The 25,470-nt window shown below is 41.2% G+C and overlaps 1 protein-coding gene across 6 annotated transcripts in view; it reads right to left on the reverse strand.

The window, feature by feature from the left end:
* Positions 1–25,470, reverse strand: part of Astn2 (astrotactin 2) — a 1,030,147-nt gene that overhangs the window by 135,870 nt on the left and 868,807 nt on the right. Inside the window, exon 20 of one of the 6 annotated variants that reach the window (XM_023701576.1) lies at positions 19,172–19,218. The exons of the other annotated variants lie outside the window; for them this stretch is intronic. Coding sequence (XP_023557344.1) covers positions 19,214–19,218 — 5 coding nt within the window. The 3' untranslated portion in view covers positions 19,172–19,213. Of the gene's footprint in view, positions 1–19,171; positions 19,219–25,470 lie in introns of those variants that run through there. 6 annotated transcript variants of the gene reach the window in all.

Consider the following 25,470-nt stretch of genomic DNA (forward strand, 5'->3'; position numbering starts at 1 on the left):
AGCACTGGGGAGGCTGAGGCGGGAGGGGAACTGAGAGCCTGCAGCCAGCCCAGGCCAGCTTAAACTACAAAGGGCAATAAAAAAGGAACACTGCTGCTTTGGTGTGCTTGACGACAGTGTCCCTGCAGAGAAGTGACAAGCACTGAGGTCAGGGACCTGACAAGGTTCATGTATTTTTCATAGAATCCTGTGCTACAGATTATTGACAAAAACAAAGCAATGACTGGCCCCAAGAAAGCTCCTAGCTGGACACACAGTAGGTACTTACAAATATTTGTAAACTAAAATAGAGCTGGCCTTCATGACTCATCCACAGGGCTGATACTGACAAAGGATCTGTGAAGTGTGGTACGGGGTTTCAGGATAAATCCTGAGGGGACTTGCCTGACCTTATCAGATACGAAAGCTACATTTCTTGTTGTATAGGTCTTGCTTTATCTTGGTCTTAACCATCCAGCAGAAAAGTATAAAAACAAGGTATAAAAAATAAAGTCATATTAATATGCTGAGCTGTGAAAGGCTCAAGTCAACAACTTCTGTGGATAATCCACAACTATTGTGGACTGCTAGACTGTGTTGGATTATTTTGCTGAATTCATGCACTTATAATATTTAGATGCCAATGGAATACCCATTTATGACAGGACTAAACAAAAAAAGGGGGGATACAAAGAAAGGACCATTTTGTATCTTTATATGCAGAATAGTTAGGATAAATATACAGCTGATTTCCCTTAATTCAATGAGAAGAAAGATTTGTACTAATAGTGTTTGGACAGGATATCCTGTCTGCATCTTGTACTATGGATAATCACTAAGACGATAACAATGTACAGTGTATTAATTATTGAAACTGTCCTATTAATCAGTTTTGAAACTGTCTTCTTGCTATTTGTTTCTCAATAAAAAATAAAAAAATAAAATAAAGTTGGCCTTGAGTTCCTGAGCTGAGCAAACATTGTTAACTAGATTTCCTAACACTGATCCTGCAGAAAAGGCAATGTGTAAGATAGTAAGGTGAAAAGTTCAGGTGGGCTGCCACCTGCACTGACCCTATAAACTGTTCCTTAAGCATCTCCCTGACCCCTGTTGGCCTATGTATCAAAGATTGGCAGAAGAATGTGAGTAGACTTTTCCATGAGAAGCTGAGGAGAGACATCAGAAGAACACATGATGGGGAACTGTCTTTGTAAGGGTAACTCTCTGGATAGGAGGAACAAAGTTCAGGATACCAGAGAAAAGAAGGAGTAGAGGGAAGGAGAAGCTCAGAAGTCACACCTGTGACTTCACAATGACCTTCCTGACCTGGGAAGCATTTTACAAGAGTAAATTCAAAAAGTCACCGGGCCACGTCCCTCTACATTTGGGCACTACCTCCCGCCCACCCCAACACTCCCATTACAGGAGACTCTTCCTAGCTCCAGGAAGCTAACATGGAGCCCCATCCAGACGCAAGTGGAGGCACAGAAGAGAGGAAGGGGCCTAATCCTCAGAGAAGACTGTATGCCGGGTGCTGACTGGGCATGCCACCTCCAGTGCTTCATCTAACCTCCATGACAACCTTGTGAATGGGGATTAATACCCCTGTTTTATGGGCAAGGAAACTGGGGCTCAAGGATATTGAGTCATTCGACCTAATTACACATCTGTTAAGCAGGGGAGCTGGAATTCAACTCGGGATGTTCTACCACCCAAACCCATTATATTTTAGGCAAAATAAGGAACTCTGATCAGACCAAGAAAAGGAAAACAATTTGTGTAGACCCTCAGGGGGCTAGGATAGGAGAGGTTGGCCCTTCTGGTTTGCGGGACCTCAGGGAGAACATAACAGGATGCCAGGCTAGGGCAGGAATGCAGGAAGTGCTGCAGGACAGGATTACTGCATGTTGGCAAGAATGGCCCTACCAACTCCTGTGCGGGTGGTTCTCTGTGCCTGTGCGTGCCCCACAATGCACATTGTGGGCATTCTCCCATTCCCACCTCCCTTTCCAAATGTGTGTGTGTGTGTGTGTGTGTGAGAGAGAGAGAGAGAGAGAGAGAGAGAGAGAGAGAGAGAGAGAGAGACTGACTGAAGGGATTGAGTGCCCTGACTTGACCCCATAACCACGTAAAGCAAGCCTCCCCTTGTATCTGTTACCAGTTCTCCTTTGAAAACCATCCCAAAGTTCATCCCATAATGCCTCTATTTATGAAGCACTTTCATCCTTTCAACACTCATGACCTCTTCGCTGAGCCTGGAACTAGGGATAGAGAAGCAGCAGTGTCCACGTGGGCAGAGTCTGTGTGCCAGAAGCCCCTGTTAGGAGCTTATGTGCTCGTTCTTAATGCTGACAACCACCACGTGTGACATAGACTCTGGTCATCTTCCTACTTTACAGATGAGGCCTTTGGGACCCAGACCAATTCAGCCACACCCACACAAAGAAATTGACGGAGCCAGAATTTGAAATCAGAACCCAAGGACAGCGCAATGAAGACTCTCAAGTAACGCGCAGTCCACTAAGAGAGGAAGCCACAAGAGGGGGTTGGTATGAGTCAGTGTAAAGTCATTTGTTATTTGTGAAACATGTGTGAAAGTGAAGAGTCTAGACTGAATAGAACAAAGGAGTACAAACCCTGTGAAAAACAAACGGTTTACCCCAGCGTCTGGACAAGTTATGTGAGTTATTTCACATCCCCATTTTACAGATGAGTAGTTTGGACCAAGAAGCCCTCAAGTCACTTAACCTAAATTATCACTTCAGCAATGTGGGCCTTGGCAGATAAAATTCCTAACATGGACACAGACTGAGGGAGAAGCTCTGGGATAAAAAAGCAAGGGCATTTTAGCTGAGAGATTACAACTTGCAGTGGCCAGAAATAAAAGGTGATCAGGCTAGGACCAGAGTGTGTGAGAAGAGATGGGTTTGAAGAGACAAGAATCTAAAGATTTTGGAGAACCACATAAACTGCAGTTTGAAACTGAGACCTCATTCTGAAACCAAAAGAAAATTAGGATTAGTTTTAGGATCCTGTCCCTGACTGCAAAGGGTAATGTGGATCAGAGAGGTAACAAGGGAGAAAAATATCACAAATACTAGGAAAGCAGTGAGGCTAGGGGTCAGGGATGCAGGACAAGTTTCAGAGGCACTGATTTGAACTCTATTCCATGGATTGGGAAATTGAGGCTCATGAAGGCAAGTTTCAGTGTTGTCTGAACTTAGACTCAAACACTGGTCGTCTAAGAGCTGCTGCATCTTACATTCTCTGGTCTTGAATTAACTTTCTCCCTCCCTTCTTTCATAGTGGGAGTACCTACCATGTGCTACACATCCTGCTACCTATTTTAGGAGTAGTTTTAATCACTAGCTATGACTGCTCTCATCATTTTGAAATTCGAAACTCAGCAAGGCAAAACAAAATAAAAGCTAGGCAAAATAAAATTCTGGCCACTGCAAGTTGTAATCTCTCAGCATGTCTGCGATCATGTTAATGAGAAATAGCAGAGCCAGGATTTGAACCCAGTGTGTCTGGCTCTAAAGCCTACGTCCTTTCTGCTCCACTATGCCAGTGCCTCAAACTCTAACCCCTTCTAAGCCCCGGCACATTTTATTTTAGAAAGTTGAGCTTCGAAATGGAAAAAAAAAAAAAAAGACGGACTGAGGAAACATAGTATGTAATACATTCTTGAAGAAAGTTATTTTTGTCCACAGTGCTTTCTCCTCTTTGGAAGATTTACAGAAGGTTCAGATCAGCAGAAAAGCAGCCTGAAAATTTCATGCTTTAATAAGTTCCAAGTATTTTTGAATTATTATTTACTTATTTTCTTAGGAAGTAAATTCTACACTCGAAGGAAGGAGAGGGCAGAAAGTAGCCACATTCATGTCTTTATTCACTCACTAGAAGTAAGGCAACCAGAAAAACCATGACACCCAATTGCTAACCTGCTACTATGGGCCAGCTATGTGCGTTAGCTCATGTGGTTGTCCTGACCATCCTAAGCCTGGTACTGTAAGGTGGATTTCAGAAATGGGGAGCCTTATACCTAGAGAGGTGGAGGATGTTCTCTATGTCACGCAGATGCACATGGGTAGAGACAGCAGTCAAACAGAGTATTCACTGACCACATAAGGTTGTCCCTTTCTACTGGGCGCTATCAGCCTCTTCAAGCAATGGTGAGCCTAGCTTTTCTCTTCTTTTTCCTATGACTCCTTTTGTGAGAAAGCCATGGATACCACTATCATTAGGATTTAATGTGAGGAAAGGAGCAAAGACAACCTTTCCAAAACCTATGACTTGCCCTCCTACTAACTTGCTTTCCAAAATTCTACCACTAGAAAGCCATACTTTATGAAGTATGGAAAGGGTGTTCAACCAAGTGTCTGGCCCCTGGATCTAGCCTTGGCTCAGCTGTGCCACAGGTGGAGGTATATAGACCAATCAGTGTGCTCCCCTGTCCTCAGTCTCAGCATCTGTAAAGTGACAAGGTTGGAAAATAACTAGGGGATCTTTAGGGTTCCATGTTGTAGGATGCTAGCATTTCATATCAGCATGAAATGCAGGGGATAGATTCTCAGGGCACAGATAAGCATACATGGACCAGAAAAGGCAAAGGTGTGGCATGAGGGAAGAGAGAGAAATGGGATGTAAGAGTCAGTCTCTAATGGAGGGTGTCAGGAACAGGCCAAGGGGGCCAATCTTTGCTCTTGTCTGAATCATTGCTGCTAGGCTTCACCCCAGACCATGGACCTGCATTCCAGGAAAACACCACACACAACAGTTGACTGAAATCTGGGTCTGAACAAGGTAGCAAAAGACAGCTGGTGACCAATCTCCCAGCCACCCAGTATGCCCTGAAAGATCCAACTGTGCTGCAAAGCTGCTCTTTGCCACACTGCAGCCAAGCCGGTGGCGCAGGACAGCCAGACATAATAGCAGACCCAGCCTAGCCTTCCCTCTCTTTTTGCCTGGCTGCCATTTTCACATGAAAACCATAAAAGATCCCAGAAATGGGAGGTGCACTTAATGGGTTTTTTTGGCACCAAGAAATTAATCTTTTTTAAACTGAAGGGAATTTTTTTTTTCCTAAAGATCTTTGGCAAACAGGAGCTAAATTGCTTCCAGGCCTCATGAAAGGTATTTTGTGCAAACGAGGTGTGATTTACACTTCCTTTAATTAGTCTGAACCCTGGAAAAAGAGAGAAATAATAGAAAACAAGAGCTATGTAGAAAACAAGTCCAAACAGCCCTAAAATAACAGTTTTGTAAAAGCATCAGTTGAGGGTGTTAGAAGGAGACCAACAACAAAAAAATCCTTCTAATTCTGGGAGTGGAGCAATTACAAGTGAATTGAAGTTTTGTTGGACTCTGTTCCCTAGGGATGGGGGCGGGGAGAAGTTTGGCAGAAACGAGCTTTAGTGTTCTCAGAATGAGTTTCAAGTTCTGGTTGACCTTCCTTCCATTAAGCCTCCGTTTTTTCTAAGGACATTTGGGGTCTAGGGAGTCAGAAAACCAGGGAAGAAAGAGGACGGTTTTGTTTTGTTTTGTTTTACAACCACAGACATTTTACCACAGAGCTTGCCTCCCAACTGGAGAGCAGTGTGGCATCTCAGAAGGGTCGTGGCCTTCAGAATCACAGACTTGGTTTCAAATTTTTGCTCTGCCATTTTTCACCGAAGTGACTCTGGGAAACTCAAATCTTCAAACTGTTGACTGTCCTCTGCTTCTGGAAGTTTCCTTTCCCAAGGTGCCCTCACCCCCTACTATTAAAGTTTCTCAATCAGTAACTCCAGCTTGGTCTCTTCTTTTGGCTTAGGCCTGTCTCCCTAGTAGTTAGTTGCTGCTGCTCTTCAAGACGGTGTCTCAAGCCATTTTCCCTGTTGGTCAGCTGGTTTTATCAAGAATATGTGTCTTGTTTTACTACTCATCTGACAACTCAGAATTTTATACTTGGGCAGTTCTCTTCTCTTGGCTCTGGTCCTCATGTGCAAGTACCTGGCTTCACATTGACAAGGATATTTCCAAGTGCTGTACCACAGATCCAACATATCCACAATTGAACTTGAAATCTTCTACCTTAGTGAACTCCACTCCCAAGGCTTTCTTCTCAGTGAACAGACAGACTTATCCAAGCAAATATCCATTTTGACTCCACCCTTCTCCTTCACCTTTTACATCTGCTCCAAACCTGGGTCCAGGTGATTTAATTTCTGTGCAGACAGCAATACATAATCCAAGCCAATCTTGGCCAATGTTATCCAAACAGGAAGAACTTAGCGAGATGGTCTTTGAGCATGTCTTTGCTCAGAGCCTGTGTGACAAAGCAAAGCTCAGATTCTGTGTCATCATTTTTCTTCAGACACTATTTTCTTCTTAACTTGCTAAATTATAATCTGCAACAATCTTTGGGCCCAAACCCTGATCTTAGGAGTTCTTGGAGGATTTTTAAATTTGGGAAATAACAATGGACACAGAAAGAGTATCCTCAAAGTAATCTTTCTCTTTACTAATCCCGCTCCACTATTATTTTCCTGCAGGGCCAAAAGGAAAAAAAAAAAAGAAACCCAAAACTACCTTTACAGCAAGAGGAATGGAGTAGTTGAATCCACATTCTAATCCACAGCCTTAACAACAGTTTCTTTCTGTTTTGTGTTTCTGGTATAATACAAATTTGATTATTGAGCTATATGCCCCAGCTCCTTAGGCACAGTTTTATTTGATTTCAAGGAAAGGTCAAAGGCCTATAGCTCCATTTTGTCTCTGCTATACATGACAATTTCACTGTCCATATCTAAGAGCAGTGAACCAGGAAGCCCAGGTTTAACTCGCAGATCTAAGTTCAGTCCCTTCCTCCTGCAGGCCTTGATTCTCTCACTGTAAAATGAAAGGGTGGAGGTCAATGGCATATGGTTCCAGCAGCTCTAAGATTTACAAGATTTGTTATATCATTTTGAGAATGGTGGAAAGGTCTAGGAATTCTACTTTGCAGTTAATCTTGAAAATCACACTGGCTAGCTGGGCCTGGTGCTAAACATCTGTAATCCCAGCAATGGGGTGCTGAGGCAGAGGATTATGAGTTCAAGACTAGACTGGGTTGCACTGTGAGATAATGTCAAAAGAAAGGAAGAAAAAAAAAGGAAGGAAGGAAATACATATCTTTCTCTTGAGAGAAAGAATAAAAATGATTGTAATGATGGTTGATATTCACTGGGCACTGACAATGTGTCACACCAACATTCACAGTTAAGACTGAAACTAAGCCCCAATCAAAATAAAGAAACTGAGCATCAAATCCAATGATAGTGTCCCACATATTCATCAACAGGTGAATGATAAGGTAAATGTGGTACTTATTTGCAATGGAGTACTACTCTAACATAAAGAAGGATATGTATGAGTTATCTGTAGGAAAATGCTTACCCCTCAAATCTACAATATTAAGTGAAATGAACCAGACATACAAGATGAATTATATAACATGAATTCTCTTAGATGAGAAAGCCAAAATATAAGTACATTAAGGGGCAAACTAAAAGATCATAGGAAACAGAGTGATAGATGTTTTGAGAGGAACCAAGAGATGGAAGAAGGGAGAAGTGAGGGAAAGAAAAGGGGATGAAAAAAGAATTAAAATGTGCTACATCCTTGTGCCAACTCCACGATGAATGTGATTATTATGTCCTGTAAACCTCTAGTCATAGAAAAGAAGATTATATAACAGATTTCAAACCATGGGCTGACTGATGTCCAAGCCTGTATTGGGTTGGGCTCTTCCTACCCAGCCACTTTTGTTGCTACAGTTGTTTTGTGCTTGTGTTTCTTCACCCATTCACTCATGCAGCAAATACTCCCGAACTATTTTCTCTGTCCGTAAAACTATGTAAACACAAGGAAGTATGAGTAGAGATCTGTCAGGAAGCTAGGTTTGGCTCACAGTTTGATCAGCAGCTTTAGAAAAGTGATCTTTCCAAAGCATTACTCTGATCACGTTTATGATCCTCGTCAAAGGCTTCAAAGGCTCCCTTGTGCATACAGGATAAACTCCACATAGCCTTGCCTGTTTTCTAATCCCCCTGTGATCTGGCCCCTATCTCATATCTTGTCAACCTCATTCATCCAATAACATCTGCTCATTGCTAACCTTGCTCCAGGCACTACTAGAGCCTAGAAATGCAAGGCTGAGTGACACACACTTAGTCCTTGCTCCCCTGGAGCTTACAGATACTAATCAAATCGTCACACAATTATTTGATACAGAACTATCAAACTTTAAACTTTGATAGTGCTTTTAAACTTTCAGTAGTCTAGTTCCATTAGATGAGGGACTAGAAGCCTACTGCCTCATCCCAGCAGGTACTCCCCTATAATACACATATTGTAATTCCCCTTGTTCACTCTAGATGACCAGTTGACTTTTAACACTGATTTGCCCTATGTTGGAAGCAGAAGTATCTGCTTTTTTTGGTCCCATTAGAGCATTTTTATTTTAAAAAAGTTTTTCATTAATAGGCTGAAAGTCTTTGTTATCTATCATCATGGAATATCATGTTCCCTCTTTATAGGAGTCAGAGTGCTTAAAGTTAATCATTTCTGTGTCCTTTAGTAAAGTCTAAGTTTCAAGAGGTCAAAGTTTGCCTACTCTTGCTCATCAATGAATTTCCGGCACTTTGGTAAACTTGGTACCCTGTGGACATTCAGTATGTGTATTGGTTAGACTGAATCATCTTTACTCACATGGAGACTTCATTCAAAAAGAGACTGTGATAGGCAGAGATTTCTAACATTCTGTTTCTGGAGAAACAGAGTCTGAGAGGAGAAACAGCTTTCTAATTGCCACAAAGGGAATTGCCTGATTGAAGTTGGAACCAAGGAGAATCAGATGTACTGAGTCTCAGCTATAACATGTCTGTTCACAGACCTTGAGTCTAAAGCGGAAGTAAGGCAGGTCCTCAGGTAAAAATGGCACATAAACTAGAGGAAAGACAGTTTCTTCTGCCATTGCTGTATGTGAATTGACCTCAAAGAGATTCAATAAGTGTACTATTCCAGCTAGAGAAGCCCACCTTTGCCTGGCCCAAAACAACGCTTCCCTCTAGCCCAAACTTCCAAAATATCACTTCCTATTATGTCTCAATAGCCAAATTTAACCCACCCACATATCAAGATTAGATCTGTGAGCTCACATAGACTCAATCACTCAATTAAGAAGAGGGAAAATCTGATCTTCTCCAAACAAAGTGAAATATGACATAACTCAGTTGCTAGGATTATGTCTCACTCAGGAAGAAGCAAAAAAGTTGAGAAAGAATGGGTGGGTCATTCATGACAGGGAATTTTCCAGGGAATCTGAGTGGTGTGGCACTCTAGATCTTAATGTTCCAGCCACCAAAATAATGCTAGAGGCAAGGCCCTGGATTGAAAAGGACCTCATATCAATGATGAACTTTAGACATTTAAGCCCAGAAAATGTCAGAGGGAAATGCCCACCTTGACAACATGCTCAATTAAGCTAATCCAGAGTGTGAAAACCTTCCTGTTAATAAACAAGTCCCTTTGTTTATCTGGACCTTAATCTCTATATCCATAAAAATCAGAGCTCATAGGAAGCTGATTTGGATAACATCTAAAAGTCTTTTCCAACAACTATAGTCTCCAACTCAGTAACTGAAAATCTGGCATAAATGAAAGGGTAAGGATTTTTCTGATAAAGCTGGAGAGCCCTGGGTTTCTATGCCAACTCTGTCTTAGACAAATGATTTCTCTTGAGTACATTTTATCTTTAAAATGGGAAGAACAACTTCTAGTTCACAGAATTACTACACGTATTTGATAAAGTACATTTGGTATCCTTAAAACAGTGTCTGGCATACAGATGTATTCCAGTAAATGGTAGTGCTTACGCCGAGAAAGTCTTTGGACCTTGGCTAATTATTCAAGAATGCAGCCTCTATGGACCAAATCTTGATAAGGATTTTCAGCTTAAAAAGGAGCAGTGTTCTTAAGCTAAATATTTTGCTAATTCATCATCAACTTCTCATTTGCTAGAGACCACCGATTCACAGCCGATAGAACCTACCTCCCTAAAATCAACTGGCCGGGTTGAAAAAGCAAAAATGTTCCTGAACAACCAGGTCTCAGCCTAGTAGGTGAGGGCATCACTCTCTCTATGTGGTCAATTAATAACAGGGACCCTAGAGTGGACGTGAGGCAAGACGAACTGGGATAACTTCTGCCGTTGCCTGGGGGCTGCAGTTAATTTGGAGCCACACATGTTGGCATCTCTGAACTTTAGTTTTTCCCTTCGTATGTACCAGACAGAATGACATGAGATTCTAGGCCTTGTTGAAAGCATTGATGGTGCCTATTTCACATTTTTACAGAGTGGCAATTTGGCAACCAGAGCAGGGATCCTTAGTAGATGAGTACCATCTACACTCTTATTAGCTACACGTCCTTGGTTAGGCCACTTTCCATTGCTGATGTCCCATTTCCCTATCTAGGAGATGAGCCCAGTTATATTCCACACTATAGGACCAGTGTAACTGTGAAACAAGGCATAACCAGCATTTTTAAATTACAAGATATTTTTGAAAGGCAGCCAGTGCTCATTTCCATGCCTATATCTTTCTTCTTTTTCTCCAGTCTTGGAGTAATCATGTAGACAAGAAAATGAAGAGTCTGTTTCCATCTCTGCCCCATAAAAATGTTACTGGCATTATTTCATTCCTGTCATTTAGAGCATCCTGAGGGGAAACTCCAGACTGTTGTCTAGATCCAGACTCTTACCACAAAACTAAAACCCCACCCAGAAACAGGAGTCAAATGAAGAATGAGGCACTGACATCAACTGTACCAAAAATATCCACCCTCTGCTTTCCAGGATCCCAAAATGCCATTGGTCATTGAAAACCCTACCCTGTACCTAACAGGGAAAGTTCTTCTCTGCTTAAGATGAATTTAACTTCCAACATTTGTGCTGAATCTAAAAAGAGCTTTCAAGAACCGTGACCTTCTATTGAAAAACTTAATTTTGTTTAATAGTATACTGTAGAATTTTAGAGCAACAAAATAGGTGAGAGGTAACAGTACAGCTTAGCAGTGGATTGTGACCCTAGTTTGAATAAAAATCTCAGTTTGGTCCCTAGGACATAATCCTGAGGAATTCAGAACCTCGCTCACACCTGTGAGTCTTCTCTGTCCATAGATCTTGCTATGCTGCCACATGTTATTACTATGAAAACCAGGCAGTTTGGGTGGCTCAATGCTGAGCCATGGTGTACTGGAGTCATTGGGAAAGACACAGGATAGAAATCACAGTGGTTCTTCCATAAAGAGTCATTTTACTCCCTATCAGGAGCTGAACTTAGGTCTCCAAGTCTCTATCTCTGCAGTTTAGGCTTTGCTCTTCATTCTCAAGTAATTTCTACTGTGACATGTGCACACCACAATCTTCAGCCAGATGTACCCACAATGCTTCATCCTGTCTCCTAGATGATTGGACAATCATAGACCTCAGAGACGCAAAAACGCACAAGGAAAAGAGAGCAAGATCTTCCACAATCAAAGTTTCATAGCTGCTCCCAAAGACCTTGACTTATTTGCTGAGGGAGTCATTCCACAGTACCACTTTGGTCAGGTCGCAGATTGATCACTGCTCCCCAGTAATCGAAGAGTGTTACCTTTGTGGAACTAGGAAAGGCCCTCCACAAGAACCTTGCACGATAAAAAGTTCAGACATAGGCTAACTTGCTATCTTTATATGTAAAAACAGCCACAACTTTTAAAACAGCAGCTTTCTTTCAGAAGAAAATAAATGAAATGGAAGAGGAAGAGGAATAAGAGGTGGAAAAAACAGGAAGAAGGAAGAGAAACAAAAGAAGGGAAAAAAGCACAAAGAACTTAAATGCTATCCTACAATATATGAATGAATTTCACAGTATGGTGAACAGAAGAAATCAGATACAATAAGATGCATACTATTTTATATTTTGGATAAAGTTTGAGGAAAAAATGATCCATGTCTGTAACTAGAAATTGAGACAGTGCTTCACCCCAAGAAGAGGCCATGACTGAGTGGAGGTACAGGATAGGTTTCATGAAGCTGGCCATAGCTGGTTTGTTGCTATGGAGACTGGTCACAAGACTGTATTCACTTCAAGAAAATGCATCAAGGTCTATACTTAGGATTATTGCTCTTTTCTGTATGAACCTTATATGTTTAATGCAATTTCAAATCATGGGAGAGCATGATGTACATGTTTAATAACCCTAAATGCTTAAAGTCATAAAACCTTAAGATCATAAAGGCTTCACCCATTATTCAGCCAACTTATTTCACAGATAGACAAACTAAGGCCCATAGAAATACCAAAACCACCCAGGGATTTATAGCCAGAATCAGGTCTCAGCCCATGGGTTCTTTTTCCCCTTCCTTCTCCAGAGGACAAAACATAGATGTGAACCATGCATCAGAATGTCACAACAAAATTTTTTTCAGATGCTGATTAATATTAATATCTGCCTTGCTAATGGTCTCCACATCTGGGACATGGCAGATGTTGCCATTACAAATGTGTTGCCCATGACACATGGGTTTGAAAGAGTGGGATGGAGGCAGTTCTTGAGTGAAGGAACAAAAGGAAAGTTTATCTGCCTGGAATGCAATGGGAATAAAGATTCCAAGGAGGTCATCCAGGGAGAAACTGTGTCTGAACCCCAGAGAAGGCTGGGTGCATTTAGTAACATTCCAAACATCTGTGCTTTTGCAAGATAGATAAAAGGAAATCTGCTTCTCTGCCTTCAGGCATGATATATGGGCTTCTGAGGCACTGGGTGTGGGCTGCTGTTGAAGGCATGATGCAGGGTTTGATAGATGAAGGCTGAAGCAACTCACTAGGCCACACATTAATAAAAATTATCAACCTGTCCCGGATGGTGGGGTAGAATGTTAATGCCATTCTCCATGTGCATGTCAAAGACGGAGCATGTCTGGAGGGAGCTAACCTGCTTTATATCTTTACCTTGATTCCACTCGTCCAAATTAGATCCTCTGTTCTTCTGCCAAGGTCCTAAGTAAGCCAAGTCTGAGAGGGTGTACTCCAAACCAAAACCACCCATGGTACTCTACTTGCCTCAAGTCATTCCTGACTAAGAATGAGATGCTATATTCTAATCACAACTTAAGTATAAACACCTTCCAACACTCACCATTGCCCAAGGAATGGAGCTGAGATATCTTAACATGGCCTTTGAGGCTTTTCTTTGACCACAAACTCTGGTCTATGTCATGCTATGCTCCTCTGGGCATCTCCCCTCCACCTCCATTCTGTGGTTCATGCTTTTCCATCTGTCTTCTTCCATCTGTCTGAACTTCCTCTTTGTTGTTTTCTACTATTCAAATCCTTTCCATCCTTCTAGCTTAAACTCAGAGGTTACTTTTCTCCATAAAGGCAAGAATACCAGTTCTTTTTCCCTTGTAAGCTTTTGCGACTATTTAGCCCTGCTTGACTTATACCACACTATCCTGCTCCTGTCCACTTTTCAAGCATCCTTTTCCAAACTGAGCACTCCAGAAGAAAAGAGATAGTATTTGTCATGTTTTCTACTGATTTTACATGAATGCAGCAATATATTTGGCATATATAGTTGCTTGATAAATTTATTATCTGAATAACTATGTGAGAGAATCCCAGGGCATTCTGCACATTCCTTGCTCTCATTTCAGCCTCACGGGCAGTGGACAAGTTGGTGTGACTTCTGATTGTGCAATGCTACACCTGCACCTTCCCCTTGAAGCATCTGCCAGGTGTGTCTCTACTTTCTTCTCCAAGGCCTTCTCTGGTGACATAAGAACTCTCTCAGGTCACAAGTACGAGCATAGTTCAGAAGTACAAGAAGCAGCAAACTTCAAGTAACAGGCCTAGGAGACAAAGCAACTTTGCATCCTCCAATTAGAAATATACCCAATCCATCAGCCATAACACTGAAAGCACACATGTGTGCTACCTACATCTTCTTATGATATCACCATCTGTGATCTCTCCTATCTGCTCCTAATGCATAGCTATCACATCAACTATCTCCTCCTAATCCTTGCTCAGCCTCTATTTTTTGTATCTTCAAAATGAAACTAAAGTAAAACAAAATGAGGAAAAATCTTCACCTTAAATTACACTTAGGTCTGTTTCTGGCATTTTCATAGTGCCTAGGCACAACTATCAATGTCAATTAGAAATGCATGTGAAAATAGCAGCATCTAGTGTCAACTGGAGCTACGGAGGATAGGTCCACAGATAAACTCATAATCCTCAAGACTGAGGCCCGTGTAGCTAATTCTAGAAGAAGATACCTGGAAAAATTCAGACTCACTAACCTTTGAGTTTGCTCTGTTACTTCAGTTCAATCAGCTGACTGTTCTTATTGGATCTCACTTTTTTTACCCCCTTCTGCACTACACAAACCCATAGTGCTCTCGAGAAGCTTGCCTGCTGCAGCACAGGCAGATCTGTTCTTCCTAAGGAACAATTCACCAAGCTCCTGATGACAAGACATGTGCACTCAGTCATGATACACAGTGACCCACAGCATCTGGCCCACAAGGTGACCCCTTTGGGCCATAGCTTGTGTTGTTTCTCACTCCTGCCTTGAAACAACGCCCAGGGCCACAATTTCCCTCATGCCCTCAATCAAAAGTATGCCCCTAAATTTTTATTTGTTTTTTATTACATTCTTCTCTCCTTCATGTCATTAAAAATAATCCTTCTCCCTTCAGGGACTTCTTGAAAGCTATTAAGAGCAGCAGTAAAGGTCATGGGCTTCTGAGTGAGAAAGAATTAGTTTCCAAATCCTTAATAAATAAATGTTCTTTAAGCACGGGACTGTATGCTTTTGTTTTTCAGTGTTCTTTGTTTAATAGTATATATTTATAGTATGTAATGATTGTACTTACCTGGGTAGTTGTTACACAAACATATACTATATTAAGTTTAGTTTTCAGAGCAACTGTGATGACTAGATAGCATAACCCAGTATATAAGCACTTTATAGTGTCTGAGCTATTTTTCTCATTGCTGAGATACAATACCAAACGCCCAAAGTTAAAGGAGGAAAAAGGTTTATTTAGTTCATGGTTTTAGAGGCTTTAGTCACAACTGGCTGGGTTTAAAGCAGGCATGGCAGACAGGCATACAGAGGAGAAACAGTGCGTGGTGGGCATAAGGTGGCAAAGCAAACAAGGTCTAAGACAAGACAAGCCTTTCTGTCCCTTAAATTGTACCCAAGCTACCAGGATCAAGGCAGTGCCAGAGCAATCCGTAGGCTGACTTGGTACTTGCCAACCCTTGAACCTAGCACGCCAACCCCTAGCACTGCACCAAGAATCAGTCACCCACTCTAGATTCAACCACGTCTGAAAAAGCCCTTCTTATGCCTCCATGAGGCTTTGGGGGATACCAATTAAATGCCTTTCTTCTTGCTTCTCTAAGAGTTTGCACTTCTTACAATGTTTACAGAATTCCTGGTGCGGAGTAGGTGTTCAAAAGGTTATTGCTGTTGGTTGGGCTTTCTTTAGATTACACACAGTTATGGTCTTAACTTGTGGTGGGACTGTTTTTATTCAGGACTTGTGATAATAGCATAATCTGTGTTTGGGTCATAAGAACACCATATAGAATCGAGCAGGCATTTTTCTCATTTATGTTGATCTTACACTCAGGAGCAGTACAGTCTTTATGCACTGCGGATGGTATGGTGGAATGCTGTAGCCACTAAGGAAAACTGCGCAGAAGGTCCTCAAACTGAACATCTAGCTCATCGCTAGAGTACTTACCTCGCTAGCATGTGTGAGAGCCTGGAATTAAAATCAGAATCTCAAATAAGTATCTGTGGCCCCATCCACATTGTAGTATCATTGTAGTATTATTCTCGTTAGTCAAAATAGAGGAAAACCCAAATGCCATCAACAGATAAATGGAAAAAAGTATCTACATAATGTATAGTTTAAAAAAAGAATTGCAATAACATGATGAACCTGAGCTATATTATGTATATGAGAAAAGGCAGATACTGTAGGATGAATACTGCATAATTCAAATTATGTAAAGAATCTAAACAGTTGAATTTTAAAAAGAAAAAATAGAATGGTGGTTTCTAGCAGCTGGGATGATGATTAAGTGGAGAATTGTTTTTCAATGGTCTATAAATTTCTGTTTTGTAAAATGAATAATCTTTAGAAATCTGCTGGAAAATATAGCACCTTTAGTTAACAATATGGGAATATGTACTTATCTATAGTACAAGGATAGATATTATGTTGAATGTTATTACAAGAGCCAGCCAAATAGCTCAGTGGATTAAAGCACCTGCAAGCAGGTGCAGGGGCCAAGGGTTCGGTCCCCTGGCCTGCTATGCCAGCCCTGCCCCCTGGGGCATGCTGAGATGGTAATTGAGACTGGGCATGGTGGCACACGCCTGTAATCCCAGCTCTTGGGAGGCTGTAATCAGGCAGATCACTATGAATCTGATTTAGTAGTGAGACCTTACACACCCTATAGACCCTTCCCTAAAAAAATTTTTAAAAAAGAATGTTATTACAAACATATAAACAAGAAAAAAGGAATGTGTTAGTCTTGGTTGATGTGGTGGTAATATGAATGTATGCATACAGTCTAACACATCAAGATATATCTTCTGCTATTTCTGCATATCAAATATACCTCAAAAACTAATTTTCAGCAGTAGGGAGGCACAAATCAGCAGGATCACTACGAATCCAAGCTGTGTATTGAGACCTTGCACACACACACACACACACACACACACACACACACAAAATAATAATAAAAAAAACAAAAACCTAAATTTAGGGGGCCAGCCAGGTAGCTCAGCGGATTGAAGTGCCTGCTTAAGCAGATACTGAGACCAAGGTTAGATCCCGGCTTGCCATGCCGTCCCTGTTCTGGGGGCACACTGAGACAGTGATTGAGACTGGGTGTGATGGCAAGTGCCTGTAATCCCAGAACTTAGGAGGCTGAAAGCAAGAGGATCTCTAGGAGTCAGATCTGTGTAGTGAGAGCCTGTAGACCATGTACTAAATACAGTTTAAAAAAAAAAAAACTAGTTTAGGGCTGGGGAGGTAGCTTAGCGGCACAAGTGTCTACCTGGCAAGCATACAGTCTTGAGTTCAATCCCCAGTACAAAAATAAATAAATAAATAAATAAATAAATAAGCAGAGAAACAAAAAGTAAACAGTTGGGAAAATGAAGTAATTTCAAAATTGTTCAGTGACAGTGACATGCACATAGTAATACTGAAAATTATGACCGAAAATGACAGAGAAGCAACATTAGTTTGAATGGTAAGGAAACCTCTCTCATTTCTGTGGAGAAGGGGTTAGGACCAAATTCTATAAAGCAGCTGGCATTACTAACAATTAGGATACAACTCTTTGACTTCATCTCAGATGACTGGAAGGATGTTCTCAGAATCTCTGCTTTACGATGCAGTATAGCATGATTCCACGAAAAAAAAATTAATTGCATGAAGTTTCTGAAGACCAGAAACAGTGTTGGTGGAGAAATCCAGGCCTTGATATTCCTAGAGGTAGTTGGTACAGGAAATCGAAACTGAGCTGCAACCAGGAGACCCTGCCTACTCACTGATTATGTTACTCCCCAGGAACCTGAGGGGATGTTCCTCGGCCTTTGATACTCACTTTCCTTATCTACATTGCAAAGGGATTGGCTTAGCCCTTCAGTGCCATGTGAATGTAAGATTTTAGGTTGTTATGAAGTGTCTGATAAAGTGGGCTACTTCAGAGATTCAGGTTCTGCTTTTGCAAAAATGAAGATAAAAATAGGAACTTCACCTTCAAATTATTGGGAGGATTAAATAACTTTAGCATACCATCTTTAATCATGCAGAGCACCCTCATCGTGATTATCCATTAAGCTTTTACCCTAAGTCAGACTCTGTGCTAGGAAAGGATAAATAATCCATCTAATAAGAATTAGAGAGGCGGCCTCACAGATCCAGAAGTCTTGTGGAGTACAGGACAAATATTTTTTAAAAAGAAACAACTTTAATGAGGCATTTCAGTTACTCTATAACAGTCAGATGAAACATTCTACCTATCTTTTGAGCAAAACAAGAGGCAAAAAATATTCCAGCACATAAACCTCAAAGAAAGAGGTTCTCTGTCCTTTGCATATAACAGTGGCAACTGTAACACTTATAAATTTCCACAAAGCACAGTGAGTAATATAAATTAATATAGTGAGTTTGAGGTCCAAGATCTAGAAGACGGGCACTACAGCACATAGAATGTGTTTGTCTACGCATTCTCCTAAGTGAGAGCTCTTACTCAACCCTTCTGTCTATTATGCCATTTGGGGATGTGAGCTCAAGGCTTACAGAACCTACTACAGTCCTTGTTTCATTTTTTTGTTTTCTTGTCTTGTTTTTACTGAAACCAAGAATTGAATTTTTTTATGTAAAATTCTTCCAAATTCCACAGATGGCAGTTTATTCAAATATTTTTAAATATTATATAGCCATTGACTTTCCAACTCTGATTTAAGGCCAATTATTATAGATGAGCAAGAACATTAATATATTTTCACAGAAGAAGATAGGAAAAAGGAAAAGGATGAATGATTATTGATTATTCTCTACGTACCAAGCAACTCACATACACTATGCACCATTTCATATGTTGCTCAAAGAAATACTAAAAAGTACTGATGCTTTATTCTAATTCTTCTTTCCACAATGTCAGTCTCATGTGGAGAAATGGGATTCTGAAGTACAAGGACAACTGGACGCTAGGCAAGATCAGAGGCAGGAAAACACGGTGAGAAAGTAGTAACAGAAGTAGCGAGTGTGGCTCTTGTGGGGAGGAAACCAAGGGCAGATCTCAGAACATGGAGAACACATTCATATAATGCCTTAGCGGAGAATTCTGCCTTCCCTCACCTCCCCATGTTCTGTGGAGGCAGGAAGGACCTGAGAGTTGTTGCTCTTCTCTTTTGCCTTTCCATGCCTCTGCTTAGTTACATCTATCCATCCCTCCAAACGAGCAGGCGAAAATGAATGCTCATGCTACAGATGGCACCAGCTAAGGAGCCCGCCCACGCCTTGAGGCTACACAGAATTTCTTGAGGTGGTGAGTGTCTAGAGAAAGGACTTCACAAATGTCTCTAATCCTCAGATGCAGTGATTTCTTGGCTCTGGACTGGATTACACTGCAGAAAGAGATTAAAAGAGGCATAGATGAAAGAAAAAAGATACAAGTTATACCATCTGCAGGTACAAATTCCCTATGATGAATGTGATTATTATGTATACCAAAAATGTACTGATAAACCTAGTTAATAAACAATGGCCAAGAGACATAAAACCAGTTTTTGGTCCCACTTCTTAGAAGTTTTATCTTCAGCTATGAATTTCAAAAGTCTGCTATTCAATGTCCTTATCTATAAATATAGATAATATTTTTCTGCTGAGAAGAATTCATTGGTAGAAAAATTAAGATAATGGGTTTACAGATTTTTCAATTCCTCCTTCATAAATCAGCCACAATGCTAAGATTTATACTCTTCTTATTTTTTGTAATGGACACTGAAATTAAGGCTTGTATATATTAGGAAAAAAACCCTATCACTGACCTATGGCCCAGCCCTTTTAAAAATTTCTTTTGAGATAAGTTAGCCTCAAACTTATGACCTTCCTGCTTCAGCCTCCTGAGTAATAGGGATTACAGACACGCACCACTGTGCCCCATAGGAAACTTTTACTCTTTAGCATGTCTTAAGTAATTCTCCAAGTTGGGTGAACTCCTATTCACACTTCATGTTTTATTGGGTTCTTACCACGTAACTGTCACCCGGGGGATAGAGTGGTGAAAAAGATGGACTTACAACTGCACCTTGAAGGAGCTAATATTCTAGTAAGATGCAAATACTAAATCTCTGCCCCTGTCCCTCAAATTAAAATACATTCAGTATTTGAAGCAAAGGAGATTAACAGCAATGTGTCTTTTTTAAAAAAAATGTATTTGCTTGTTACAGGGTTTCACTACACAGCTTAGACTCATAGTAATCCTCCTATTTTCAGCCTTTCCAGTGCTGAGATTAGAGGCATATGCCACCACGCTTAGACTCTGTAGCAGGCTCAGCCTGCCCTGGGTAGGGGGCTACAGAGGCACGTAGCGCTGGGGATCTAGTCCTAGTCCTGTGCTTGCCTACACAGGCACTTGAGTGCACTGAGCTGTCTCACCAGCCTGGCGATATGTCTTTCACTGTAACACATTTTTAACATTTAAAAAAAGAAACAAAATGCATTCAGTATAATTGCAAAAAGCACTACCACACTATGAAAAGTATAAAATGCTTAAAGTTCTCAATGTCAAAAAAAGAGGCCAAATCCAATCCAAAGATCCAGAGAAGTGACATTTAAGCTGACACCTGTGTGTGCAGGCTCAAATGGGAAGAAAAATTGGTGGGATCAAGACTAGAAAGATGACAAGAGATAATGCGATGGTTAAGCTTAACTACATCAATGTGATTGACCTGAGAGCTGCCTAGGACACTTGTGGTGCGTCTGGGTTGTTGAAGAAGATGCAACTCTAGGTACTATACATAGGAGTCCTCAAGCCCCAACAAGAGACCTGTTCACCAGCGATGCTTCACCTCTGTTTACACACTCTCCCTACTGCTGGCATCGCCGCCTGATCTTCACTTTCCACAGAGCAGTGGTGGCATTACATCCGCACAAGAGCCTGAACACTTTGGACACGCTGCTTATGAAAGCACAACCCCCAACTCATCATGCACACCCCACCTCCCCAACTCCCATACCTCCTCCCATCCATGGAAGAACTGTCTTCCATGAAACTGTCCCTGTTGCCAACAGGACTGAGTAGCACTTCCAGCCAGGGTCCCTGGCCCCTTCCTCTCTCTGCTGCTTCCCACACACCTTGAGCTAACTAGCTTTGTTATGCTGTGCTCTTTCACGATGATGTTTCTGCCTTGGTGCCAGGTGAGTCCTCTGAAAGCACAAGCCAAACAAACCCCTTCTTAAAGCTGGGAGTGTCAGGATTTGTCCTCACAACCTGAGAGCTGACTAATACAGGCAGGCAAGTAGGATGCACATAGCTTTGTTGGGCCAATCAAAAAGTTTCCAATTCAAAAAGTTAAGCAATCTCTTTTAGATACCCATAATTACAGCTCACATATCTACTCATGAAATATTTATTGAGCATATGTGGGAGGCCAGGTACTGTGTGAAGCACTAGATATGATCAAGTGTACATTTTAAATGGCAACTTCGGCTGTGGGACTAAGACCTGAAAGAAAGCAAAAGCAGGGACTACAGGGACTAATTAGCAGGTAATTACTGAAGTAAAGGGCAGTTTTAATCAAGCAACAGAAATACAAAATAGACAGACATTCCCACCTGTGAACATTGTAGAAGATAGAATATTTGCTATTTTAAGAAGAAAAGTTTATTAGTATATTTAAATAATGGTGTTAACAATTTGCCAGAGAAGAAGAGATAGGAAATATAGGATTTATGGACAGAATGAGTATGTAGTTTTCTAAGTATTTAGGAAGGTACAAGAGTGTAAACCAACTTTGATGGCACATGCCTGCGAGTCCTGCATTTGGGAGGCTGAGGCAAGAGGCTTCCAAATTTGAGTGACACTTGGGTAAATTAATGAAACTATATCTGAATATCAAAATTTAAAGAGGGCTGGGGGTGTAGCTCAATATAAAGACTCTAGGTCCAATCTCCAGCACAGAATGAGAAAGGAGGAAGGAAGGAAGGAAAGAAGAAAGGAAGGAAGGAAGGAAGGAAGGAAGAAAGGAAGGAAGGAAGGAGGGAGAAAGGGAGAAAGGGAGGGAGGGAGGGAAGGAAAGAAGGAAAGAAAGGAAAAGAAAAGAAAGAAAATTTCATTGAGTAAAATAGGAAAGTATCTCCTAAATTATATGAAGAGGAAAAGGAAAAAGTTTGCACAAAGAAGTCAACAGGTTTAAAAATTTTAGGATGAATTGTGCTGCTCTTCACTACCATTTTCTCTGTGAATGAAGAAGTGTCATGAGTTTAAGGATGAGGAAGAATGTAAGTAGACAAGAGAAATCCAGAAACCATAGTCTAGCTGACATTAGAGACCACTGATACACTGTCACAAATATTCTAACTGTGGGTTCTTTGCTAGCGATTGGGTGGTACTATTGCAGAAGGAGAATTACATCCATGCACATTAAGTGTTGGTCAGGAAGGGCAATTAAGATATAGTAAAGCAAACAAGATTGGGAGATTGGTGAAAGCTGTGATTTCAATATGAACCATAAGCCCTACTGTGGATAAGGAGATGACTTTTTATAATTTGGAACTGACAGATAGAAAAAGAGTAGTGTTCCTAAGGGACAGGATGTCCTGATGAGTTAAAAGACAGAAATAGTAGGAGTGAGAGAGCTATAAACTGAGAGACTGAAAATTACAGTTAAAGAGTGGGTTGTTAAAACTAAGGATTTTGACAGAAAAATAGTTTGTGAGGACAAAGTCCACACAGTGGGCTAGGAGCAGGTGGCTAGGGTAGAAAGGAGAAAGCTTCACTGAAAAATGAGCAAATCAAGGACATGCTGGCTTACTGGAGAGGCAATCCACAAGGACAAGCAAGTGATGAAGAGGACGCTCTAACCTGGGAGCTTAAATATTTAGACAATCTGTTTCCATTGAAACAAGATGAATCTTGACTTCATAGACATTAAGGAAGGTTGGATTTGGTCTAGGCAGAGCTTGTGTGAAAGATAAAGCACCTAGGTAGCATATTTTTTTACCTGTCCTGGAAGGAGATTCCAGGGATTGTGGTGGGAAATGTGGCTTTTCCTCTCTTGGCATCTGTAACAGGCAGCTGGTATGAGGGAAAAGAAAGGAAGCAGGAGGAGTGGGGAGAAGGTGAGGCCAAATAACTGTCTTTTCTACTAGGCTTACTTTCAGGTCTAGAAGTCTTAAGTATATCTAGTTCGTTGATTGGCACGGTTAATCGCTGGGTTCAGAATCTCAAACAAGTGCCTCACTTTATCTGGGTACTCTGAACTGACTCCTGGTCTGAATTAAAACAACTCTTTTCTGTGTTTCTGTGTCATGAGAGCTATCTCACTGTTCATGATGCAATCTCAGCAACTCCTTGCTAAATTGTTTCTCTCTCCTAATACACAAGTTCCATCACACCGGAATCATGGCACCATCCCATGCTTGGCTTGTACTAAAATGCCCAGATCATAGGAAGAGATCTATATAATTAATCAGATAAATGGCTGCTTTGTGTTCTGTGAAGAACTCTGTGGTACAGGAAGCAGGCTGGGTGGCCTGGAGAAGTGGACAGAATTAAAATTGTTTAAGTGCTTGCTCTTTCTGGAGGTTTCTGATTTTAGAAACCCCTCACCCAAAGAGCAGCTGGAGTGACAAAAACATCTTCTGAGGCCCTAATATCAGTTCCAGATGTTTGCAGTCATGTCATCTTGTACCTCACCCCGTAAAACATATTTCTTTTGCTGCTGCCCTCCACCCCACCATAGCTGAGGGAGTGGAGCCTATTCTCTAATGACCACCTCGCACAAGTCGTTCAGGCTAAGTAGACAGCAGGAGGGTGAGAACCCCTCTAGTTTCTCAGACAAAGAATATAGCTCAGCCATGACCCACACTGATTGAAAAGCTATGAATAATTTCTATATAATTTCACAAACACCTCTAAGGTAAATTCTCCCTCACAGTCACACTTTCTTAGCTAATGGAGAAGACAGGTCTGCTTTTTTCTCCATAAGCTATTCTTCACAAGAGATGTCCACCTCCAGTACTGTCTTCTATTACTTCAAATCCTTATTCTGAGGCCTAAGGCAGATCAGTGTGTGTGCAATCAGGAAGAGATAGCATTTAATGGTAATAGGGAAAGAAGAAGATATAAGACAGAGTTGAGTGTGTATGGAGAGATCCTCTGACCACTGGAATCTTCTTGATATTGAGCTGGATCTAGATAAGCAGCTCCTATCTGAAACAGCTCAAAGAGATAAAGACAAGAAAGTGGGTTGAGACATGGGCAAAAAGTGACATGGAGGGGAAAGAAGACACAGAAAGATAGATACCAAGAGAAGCATATACATAAGACAAGAGACAAAAGAAGAATGAAGTGAGGGGGCAAGAAAGAGGAAAGGGTAACGAAAAAAAGAGAGTTCAGAGTTGAGAGTTAGCAGGAAGCAAGCCTGGTACAAATCAGCTAGGGAAAAGCTCATCACTGGCCAGCTCCAGGTGTTGCTGCCCCTTATGAGAAGGTGTGGGGGGAGGGGTGCTGCCTCTATGGGAGCCAAAATCACCAGGTGGATTTTCAACCTTGAACTAAACAAGTTGAAGTTAGGAATCCCACAGTGAAAGAGATGAGGCTCTAATTTTTCAAAGGTTAAACAAATTTCGCAAAAGAGAAGCAGATGAGCAAAGAAAAATGCATGGTGGTGTAGTGGAAATATCACAGACTACAAAGTAGAGATGCTGCTAGTGGGAGAGACTCTTTCTGTTTTTATACTTATCCAGACATTGAGAAAGATGGATTCAATGCTTAAGATTTTCCAATTCTCAGACCCTGGCATATAAGAAAGAAGAAAAAGTGACAAGTCTGACAGTTTATGGTCCCTGTAAGGTCTCTTTGGTACCAGGGGGCTATCTACTCCATTCTACCCAGCCACACAAAAGTCCTACACCCCTGAAATCATCTTCTTCTAGGTTTATTCTCAATCAATGAAAACCCCACCAGCTATCTTAAAGGCTAATGCAAGATCTCCAGGTTTCAGGGGGAGGACAGGAACAAAAAGTAGCCTGAGATCTAGCTTAGGCTCTCATACTAACTTACCAGGTGCGTAACTGCTACACAAGTCTCTCCCCTCTGAGCCTTTTTCTTCATAGGTCAAATGGGGAATCTGGATTCATGAGATCTGCTTGCGCTTCATCTCTTCCTTCTTATTCCATCCTCCCCCTTTCTACTCTGACTGAGAGGCAGAAACCTGTGCCAAACGCTGTGATGTGGCCACCTGGGAGAACCAGAGGTCTGTGTTTAATACTGCTAACAGATTAGCATGAGGGAAATTCAGTTACCACCACCCCAAAACAAGATCCATTTCTGCTCAAAACAACTGGAACAAGAGGCTACTTATTCTTTATTTTTCTAACAGAGTCGCAGAACCAACAGAGTAATGGTTTCTCTGAAGGAAAGAGTGTGCCAAACTAAAGGAGGGAGAAAGGGTAAGAGATGGGGAGAAAGCGAGCATTTTAGTAGTTCAAAAGGTGTGGAACAGATGGCAGCCATAAAGTGTGTATATTCGTGTGGATACATGGGAGAAAAAAGAAAAAAGGATGTGTCTATGCATCTGTGTCTGAGTACATGTGCACGTGGGGTTGTGAATAAATAAACAATTCTAGCACTAGACTTAACTGATGGCAAA

The sequence above is a fragment of the Octodon degus genome, unplaced genomic scaffold (genome assembly GCF_000260255.1).
Source record: "Octodon degus isolate 3935 unplaced genomic scaffold, OctDeg1.0 scaffold00137, whole genome shotgun sequence".
Classification (NCBI taxonomy): Eukaryota; Metazoa; Chordata; class Mammalia; order Rodentia; family Octodontidae; genus Octodon; species Octodon degus.